General features: G+C 46.1%; 1 protein-coding gene across 1 annotated transcript; it reads left to right on the forward strand.

Annotated features, from left to right (window-relative positions):
• Positions 1-386: 386 nt before the first annotated feature.
• On the forward strand, positions 387-3,188 carry LOC125522346 (putative pentatricopeptide repeat-containing protein At3g13770, mitochondrial). The gene is made up of 2 exons (XM_048687408.1): positions 387-1,054; positions 1,738-3,188. The coding sequence occupies exons 1-2, from the start codon at positions 640-642 to the stop codon at positions 3,171-3,173; spliced, it is 1,851 nt and encodes a 616-aa protein (XP_048543365.1). The 5' UTR covers positions 387-639; the 3' UTR covers positions 3,174-3,188.
• The last annotated feature ends 6,567 nt before the right edge of the window (positions 3,189-9,755 follow it).

Consider the following 9,755-nt stretch of genomic DNA (forward strand, 5'->3'; position numbering starts at 1 on the left):
ATCTTTAGCCTCATATAACGACATCCGATTCATCTGAAGCTGAAAATGCCTCGCAAAATTTATTTTTTCTTATTTTCATGTGGCTCATGCTGAAGGAGAGTATCCTTACCAAGAGTAACTTACCAGAAAAGTTGGACCGGTGATGACTAATGTCATTTATGTGAGAACAACAAGGATACTCCCTCCAATTCATATTACTTGTCGTTGGTTCGGTACAAAGTTAATCGGAGATAGTATTAAACATCTGCTTTTCGAATGCAATCTTGCCATATTGATATGGCAAGTTGTTGTATGTGTTTTTAATCTTTGATACACCTCTCGATGATATCGATTACTTTAGTTGGAGATTGGGCTCAATCCTTTCCCAAGAACCCAGAGAGCTCTGGTGGTGATCGGAAGAGTTACCATCTCGTGAACGTTGTGGAAGACCAGAAGCAAAGCGTTCGCTGAGCGACAGTACTGATATCTTGGGTCTCGTCGTCTGATACGTCCATCGATGATCGGACGGTGCAAGGCGCCCCCCTTCCCTTAGGCTTAGTGCTGGGCTAGGAACATAAGCGGGGACCTTGACGGCGGCGCGCGCGAGGTGCTCGAGGAAATGCCCGTGCGAGCCCGGCGCTCTCTGGAGGCAGCAGGAACATGCTCGTGACGCTCGGGTTCCGGCGTGCCGCCGTGCCCCGCCTCGCACGCCGCGACATGTGTGGTGCGGCGGTTCGGCGAACCACAGCGTCGGGTTTGGTGGCGGTGGCCGGGGGCGGAGCGAGCTTCCACGACTACGACGCCGCCATCACGGCGTGCGTCGAGAGGCGGGCGCTCAAGCAAGGAAGGCAGGTGCACGCGCACATGGTCACGGCGAGGTACCGCCCGCCCGTGTACCTGGCCACGCGGCTGGTCATCATGTACGCGAGGTGCGGCGCGCTGGACGACGCGCGCAACGTGCTCGACGGGATGCCGGAACGGAATGTGGTGTCCTGGACGGCCATGATCTCGGGCTACTCGCAGAGCGGCCGGCACGCCGAGGCGTTGGAGCTGTTCGTCCGGATGCTTAGAGCTGGTAAATCATCGATCATCCCGTCTTCTGACGTCTTTGTTAACCAGTTGAATAACAATGACCATGTACACAAGCACCTGCATAGGAATCTAGAGATGTCATTTGTTTTGGTGCATATGTGCTAGAGTGAAATGAAACTCTGCCCACATTTTGTAGCATGATTTCTGGTCTTCAACAGATTTTCGTTGTATAAGCATTATCCCTCATTTGGTATTCAAACCTATGTTCAGCGAATTATCTGTAGTGCTGGAGTTGGAATATTTCTTTTGATGTAACGCATGATTGAAGACCTTGATACTGAATACTGATATACGGGTGTTGTGCATACAATAGGAGCCGGTAGATCCATCTTCATTATCGGTGTTATCATTTGTCCTGCATTTGAAGCCCTTTAACAGAACTTAATCATTTTGCCACCGCAATTCTACCAACAACCTGTTATATGCCTCTTGATTTCCACTTCAAGATGACGTCCGGAAAGAGATGCAAGTCTAGTGTATCCATGCTCGGAGGGTATACATGGTCATTGTTATTCAACTGAATTGTGTACATGGTCCTCCACTTTGGGTGTTTGTTTCCATGCATGCTCAAATCTGAATCAATTAGATATATATTCGCCTACCTGCAAAGAAGCAAACGGCATACGATGTATCAAATGTGTAATCCATTATACTTTTAACTGGCAGGATGCAAGCCTAATGAATTCACTTTCGCAACTGTTCTTACATCATGTTCTGGCCCTCAAAGCATACACCAGGTCAAGCAAGTCCATTCTCTCGTTGCCAAAACAAATTTTGAGTCGCACATGTTTGTTGGGAGCTCCCTTCTTGACATGTACGCCAAGGCAGGGAATATCCAAGAAGCTCGGAAGGTGTTCGACATGCTTCCGGAAAGAGACACTGTTTCCTGTACTGCCATTATATCTGGCTATGCTCAGCTGGGCCTTGATGATGAAGCCTTGGACTTGTTCAGGCAGTTGTACAGTGCAGGGATGCAATGCAATTATGTTACTTTTACGACCCTTCTCACTTCATTATCTGGGCTGGCCTCCCTGGATTATGGCAAGCAAGTTCATGGACTAATACTTCGTAAAGAGTTACCATTTTTTGTTGTTCTACAGAATTCTTTGATTGATATGTACTCCAAATGCGGCAAGCTGTTATACTCAAGGAGGGTATTTGATCACATGCCACAGAGATCAGCCATCAGTTGGAATGCAATGCTTATGGGATATGGTAGACATGGCATAGGGCATGAAGTCGTTCAGCTCTTTAGAACTATGACTGAAGAAGTGAAGCCTGACAGCGTTACCCTGTTGGCTGTTTTATCTGGTTGTAGTCACGGTGGGCTGGTTGATGAGGGCCTTGACATATTCGATCTTATAGTAAAAGAACAAAATGCAGTTCTCAGCATTGGGCATTATGGGTGTGTTATTGATCTTCTTGGACGCTCTGGACGACTACAGAAGGCTTTATATTTGATACAAGATATGCCATTTGAGCCAACTCCAGCAATTTGGGGTTCATTGCTTGGTGCTTGCAGAGTTCATGTTAACGTTAGTGTTGGTGAGGTTGTTGCTCAGAGGCTTCTGGACATGGAGCCAGGAAATGCTGGAAACTATGTGATCCTTTCTAACATTTATGCTGCTGCTGGAATGTGGAAAGATGTTTTCAGAGTTAGGAACTTAATGCTGGAGAAGACAGTGACCAAGGAACCAGGGCAGAGCTGGATAATTCTTGACAAGGTTATCCACACCTTCCGCTCAAGTGATCGTTTCCATCCCAGGAAGAAAGATATAGATGCTAAGATAAAGGAGATATATGTTGATATTAAAGCAGCTGGCTTTGTTCCGGACCTGAGCTGTGTTCTGCATGATGTTGACGATGAGCAGAAAGAACGCATGCTTCTTGGTCACAGTGAGAAGCTGGCAGTGACTTTTGGACTGATGAACACCCCTCCAGGCTTGACTATCCGGGTTATGAAGAATCTTCGTATCTGTGTTGACTGCCATAATTTTGCGAAGTTTGTTTCAAAAGTCTATGGAAGGGAGATATCTCTCAGGGATAAAAATCGGTTTCATCTACTTACAGATGGAGCTTGCACTTGTGGAGACTACTGGTGAAAGAAACATTGATGTGTTACCCATATAGCTTTGCTGATCAGCAGGGCTATTTTTTGTCCAGATAATACTGCTTACAGGATAAGCAATGTAATGCTGAATATGAGAGCACTGAAAGAGACGATGTGATGCTTTTCTGCCATGCCACTGCCCGAGGAGATTGCCCCTGTCAAAGGCATTCTGGACGTGTTCGGTACGGCGTCTGGGCTACGGGTGAATTACGCCAAGAGCTCGGCCACGCTCCTTCATGCCGACGGCCACGGCGTGGGGCTGTTGGAGCCACTTGGGTGCCCCGTCGTGGCCTTGCCGGTCACCTATCTGGGCATCCCCCTCTCCACTCGCCGCCCATCCGCAGTCCAGCTGCAGCCCCTCGTCGACGCGGTGGCGGGCCGACTACCTTCCTGGAAAGCCTGGCTGATGAACAAAGCGGGACGTCTGGCGCTCGTCAAGTCGGTGCTCAGCGCAATACCGATCCATCAACTGCTAGCGCTAGCGCCTCCAAAGAAAACCCTGAAGCAACTGGAGAAGATTCAACGCGGTTTTCTTTGGGCCGGCCGCGCGGACGCACACGGTGGTCACTGCCACGTCAACTGGCGCCGGGTATGCCGTCCGCTCGACTATGGTGGCCTCGGCGTACGGGACCTCGAGCGCATGGGACTATCGCTCCGGCTGCGCTGGCTCTGGCTCGCGCACACGGACACAGATCGAGCCTGGCAGGGACTGGACCTGCAATTCACGGCGGAGGAGCGAGCGCTTTTCTACGCCTCCACGACCATGACCATCGGTGACGGCAAGACGGCCCTTTTCTGGGAGGATCGCTGGCTAGGCGGCCAATCCGTCCACGAGCTTGCGCCCATGCTTATCCAGCGCATTCCCAAACAGCGCAGGAAGTCCAGAACGGTGGCGGAGGCCCTCGCCGGCAACAGCTGGGCGCGTGACATCCATGGCCTGATCGGCCTCCCGGAGATTGGACAGTACCTAAAGCTCTGGCACCTAGTTCAGCATGTCGAGCTGTCCAATGAGCCGGACAGGCTTCTTTGGAGATGGACGGCCAACGGGGTTTACACGGCCCAATCTTGCTACCGGGCAACCTTCCAGGGCGCGACGAGCTGCAACTCCTGGAAACTCATCTGGAGGAGCTGGGCACCGCCCAAGGTGAAGTTCTTCCATTGGTTGGCATGCCAGGATCGCTGCTGGACCGCGGAGAGACTCGCGCGCCATGGCCTGCATCATCACCCACGATGCCTTCTGTGCGACCAAGAACCGGAGACGATTGGACACCTAATGCTTACGTGCCCATTCACTAAGCAGACTTGGCATGAGGTCCTGTCTTGGCTACGCCTACCGGCACCGGCGCCCGAGCACGATGGCTCGCTCATAGATTGGTGGCTGCGCGCAAAGGACTTGACACCGCCAGCACTTCGCAAGGCGCTCAAGTCTGTGGCGCTCCTGGTTCCGTGGATGGTCTGGAAGCATGGGAACGCGTGTGTTTTCGACCATGTGAGGCCCTCGCTGAACGAGTTGGTAGACAGGATTAAAGACGAGACCCGATGTTGGGCAAAGGCCGGAGCTCAAGGGCTCAGGGTCGTTTTGCCACCATCCTGGGATGTCCACTGAGCCCCTCTTGGCTGTGTAAAACTGCCTCCTAGGAGGATGTAAATTCCCCTTTCTTTCCAATGCAATGAAACGCAAAAGCCATTTGCGTTTTCTCGAAAAAAGAGAAATGCTCTGTTCATTCTGAGTTCAGTTATCAGACAGATAACCAAAGATTTGCTACAAAGAGCCACACAGTTGGTTCTTCTTAGCACTCCATACTTGTAAGCTTGTGGCTGCTAACAGATGTTTTTTCTTCAATTCACTTTACTTTATTCATACGTTAAAGGGAAATACTATATTTCAAAATTGTAGTGTAACTTCCTGTAGGCTGCGTACCTGAAAAAGACATCTTCTATGCTCACTGTAGACTTGACAGTGCATATTTTGTTGACAAATGAAATAATAAGTGGGCCATTTAAGCTATGTTTCACAAACAGTCGGTGTTAGAAAAGCGAGTCAAATTGCCTTCACGGACATAGTATAGTGTATAGCATAGACAGGGCAGTGAAAGCGCTGCTTTAATTACAGGATGCTCTGTTGACTGTTGTTCACTATGATGGAGATTTTTTATGTTACCATTTTGGTTACAGGAAGCTTGCACCCTCTCTCTCTCAATTATCATTTATCGTTGCACCAAGGGCAATTCAGAGGTTTAGGTTGTATCATGGGTTCATATGGCAGGTCCCACAAAAAAGATGTACCAAGGTTAGTAGCTGCTACAACTGAAGCTATTATTCATGCAACTGCAAGGTTTCTATTGTTTGTCTTGTAATGAAATAATAATGCCAAGGTCCTTCAAATGTTTCTATTGTTTGTCTGGCTGACAGTGCCTTTTGTAGAAACTTGTTTGCTTGTAGCTATAATTGATTCCTATTGTTTTCCTGATCATGGAACTACAATGCTGACAAGACCATGGTAGGCATTAGCTATTGTGGAAACTTTTGTGCATGTAGCTATAAAAAATATCATTATTGGTTAGCTATTGTGGAAGCTATTGTGCATGTACCATGTAGCTTCAACTGCTTCATTACCTTATCTCATTCTCTTATCTTGAAATCAAGAAAAATCCTGAGGTTTTGAGAAGAAAGGTTCCCATATTGAGGACCCAATGCAGTAGCAGGGACTGATTCTTGGTGTTTGTTCATGAACTAGCAAGAAGCCAAATTTTGAGAAAGGCTACCATGGCTCACTAATGAGGCCAATCACCTATTACATGTTTAAGTTAATCATTTGCGTTATTACAAACATCTCCTGAAATGGTCCATTTCATAATAAGGAAAATAAACATATTCATTATTAACTTATTTAGCTGGACTTCGGAGAAACATGAAGACAGCACATTTACATGCACAAACCATTGGAGAACTCCAGCTGGTACTGTGATCTAGCTATTCATTATGTTTCCAGATGGTTTGTGTGCAGACATAATTTCAGGCTATCTTCAGTTGCTGCTCACTGTAGATTCGACAGTGAAATATTTAGTTGACAATTGAGATAAAAAGTTAGCCATTTAAGCTATGTTTCACAAACAGTCGGCATTAGAAAAGTGAATCAAATTGCCTTCATGGACATAGAACAGTGTATAGCATAGACAGGGCAGTGAAAGCTGTATGTGGCCAAGATATAAATCTCACAGCTAAAACATCGCTTCCCTCCAGAATTTCAACACCTTTTGTGTGAACAAACCATGCTCTGTTGACTGTTGTTCACTACGATGGAGATTTTTTATGTTACCATTTTGATTACAGGAAGCTTGCACTCTCTCTCAATTATCATTGGTCGTTGCACCAAGGGCAATTCAGAGTTTTAGGTTGTATCATGGGCTCATATGGCAAGTCCCACAAAAAAGACGTACTAAGGTTAGTAACTGCTACAACTGAAGCTATTATTCATGCAACTGCACGGTTTCTATTGCTTGTCTTGTAATGAAATAATAATGCCAAAGTCCTTCAAATTATCTGGGCTGACAGTGTCTATTGTAGAAACTTGTTTGCTTGTAGCTATAATTGATTCCTGATGTTTGTCTGATCATGGAACTACAATGCTGACAAGACCATGGTTGGCATTAGCCATTGTGGAAGCTTTTGTACATGTAGCTATAAACAATATCATGATTGATTAGCTATTGTGGAAGCTTTTGTGCATGTAGCTACAACTGCATCCTCTCTTATCTCGAAATTAAGAAAAGTCCCGACGTTTAAAAAAGGTTCCCATATTGAGGAACTAATACAGTAACAGGGACTGATTCTTGGTGTTTGTTCGTGAACTAGCAAGAAGCCAAATTTTGAGAAAGGCTACCATGGCTGGCATCCAGCCATCACGGTACCTGTTGCACATGTACTGCCTTGCCATGAATAGCAGAAGCGTGTAAGAGATGGGCTGGTTAGTTGCATCCCTGCAGGACTGTAAAGTTCAGCAGGGTCAAACAGACAAGATCTTCAAGATAATCTGGGGCTACCTTTACTTTGAGGAACTATTTTGGGATTTGGTTTTATCCGGAGAGTTTGAGGCACGGTGAGAAACTTCATTTTAGCGTTTCTGTAGGTTACCCGGTACTTATACTAATACTGCATATAAATTACTTTATAATGTACATTCCATTTAACAATTTAACATTGTGACAGCAATGCCATATACAATTATCATGTATGCCATTACTCCATTAGAGGCAACCCTAAATGGGTAATTAAAAAAGTGGATTGGGCAGGCCATACTCAGGCGGAACAGCGAGGCATCACCATTGGCCACGGTCAGGGAGAGAAGGCGGGTCAATAGCGGGGTTTCAGGAGGGCATTGATTTCCTGCGGTTAGGAGGCAGGGAGGAAGGAGAAGGGCTGGGGCATGCCGAGCAGCCCCTGAGGAGAAATGGAGGCCTATCACTGTTTTGTTTTGACATTATATACTGTAATAAACTTGAAGCTCTGCCCATCATACTATGCAGATTGCAGTGTGTTCTCTTGCACTGTCTAAAGTACAAAATAAAAAAGGGCAACTAGAGGTTTTACTTCTCTTGAACAAGGAGGCCGGCCTGTCGTTGGGCCTTGGCGCGTTTCCTCATTCATTCTTTGACCGCTAGAGGTAATTACTTCAGACGCACGGTAAAAGAAAGTACAGAAATTCCTTCACACCTCACCTTTGGTTACAGGAAGCTTGCGCTCTCTCAATTATCATTGGTCGTTGCGCCAAGGGCACTTCAGAGTTTTAGGTTGCAATCATGGGCTCATATGGCAGGCTCCACAAAAAAGACGTACTAAGGTTAGTAGCTGCTACAACTGAAACTATTATTCATGCAACTGCATGGTTTCTATTGTTTGCCTTGTAATGAAACAATAATGCCAAGGTCATTCGAATTATCTGGGCTAATAGTGTCTATTGTAGAAACTTGTTTGCTTGTAGCTATAATTGTTTCCTATTGTTTGTCTGATCACGGAACTACAATGTTGACAAGACCATGGTTGGCATTAGCTATTGTGGAAGCTTTTGTTCATGTAGATAATAAATATCATAATTGATTTGCTATTGTGGAACCTTTTGTGCATAATATAGCTTCAACTGCTTCCTTACCTTATCTCAGTCCCTTATCTTGAAATTAAGAAAAATCCTGAGGTTTTGAAAAAAGGTTCCCATATTGAGGACCTAATACACTAGTAGGAACTGATTCTTGGTGTTTGTTCATGAACTAGCAAAAAGCCAAATTTTGAGATAGGCTAACATGGCTGGCATCCAGCCATCCCGGTACCTGTTGCATATGTACCACCTTGCCATGAATAGCAGAAGCGTGTAAGAGATGGGCAGGTTAGTTGCAGCCCTGCAAGACTGTGAAGTTCAGCAGGGCAAACAGACAAGATCTTGAAGATAACCTGGGACTACCTTTACTTTGAGGAACTATTTGAGGATTTGGTATTATCCGGAGAGTTTGAGGCGCTGTTAAAAACTTCATTTTAGCGGTCCATTATGTTACCCGGTACTTATAGTAATACCGCAGACAAATTACTTTATAATGTACATTCTGTTTAAGAATTTAACATTGGGACAGCAATGCCATATACAATTATGATGTTATGCATTCTATCACACGCAAGCGATTTACTCCATTAGACGAAACCATAAATGGGTAACTAAAAAGTGGATTGGGCAGGCCATACTCAGGCGGATCAGCGAGGCATCACCATTGGCCACGGGCAGGGAGAGAAGGGGGTCAATAGCTGAGTTTGAGGAGGGCGTTGATTAGGAGGCGGAGAGGAAGGATGGGGGCTGGGGCACGCCGAGCAGGCCCTGAGGAGAAATGGAGGCCTATCACATCTTTCAGTGGTTGCTAAGTACTACACCCTCCATTCCATGATTATTGTTGAACTAAAACCAGGACAGTAATTATGGGACGGAGGTAGCAGTATTTTGTTTTGACATGATGTTGTAATAAACTTGTTGCTTTGTGCATCATAGAACGCAGGTTGCAGATTGTTCTCTTCCACTGTCTGAAGTACATTACATACAGCACAAAATAAAAAAAGGGCAACTAGAGGTTGTACTTCTTCTCTTCAACAAGGCCGGCCCGTGGTTGGGCCTCGGCCCGTTCCTCATTCATTCTCGGGGCGCTAAAGGTAATTCATTCACACACGCTAAAAGAATGTACTGTAATTCCTATACACCTCACCTTTTTTTTTTTTGAGGAACCTATACACCTCACCTTTGGTAGTGTTTAGAGATACCGGAGGAGACATCTGCCATGGAAGCTTTCATGTGACATGAATACATGATGCGTACCGTGTTTTCCTTAATGCCAATACGGAAATGCTGCACCTACGCGAATAACCGACTACGGAATTCTACTGACAAATCTTCTTCCTTAGTTTTCTCACCTGCTGTTAAAGATGGCGCCTCTAGCGCATCCTGTCAAAAACGAGGGGGGGGGGGGGATGGCGCCTCGCGCGCTCCTTAGTTTCCCGTACATGTAGCACGGCTCGTGCCTATATATACGTCCCTCTCCAT

Source organism: Triticum urartu, chromosome 7, assembly GCF_003073215.2.
Source record: "Triticum urartu cultivar G1812 chromosome 7, Tu2.1, whole genome shotgun sequence".
Lineage (NCBI taxonomy): Eukaryota > Viridiplantae > Streptophyta > Magnoliopsida > Poales > Poaceae > Triticum > Triticum urartu.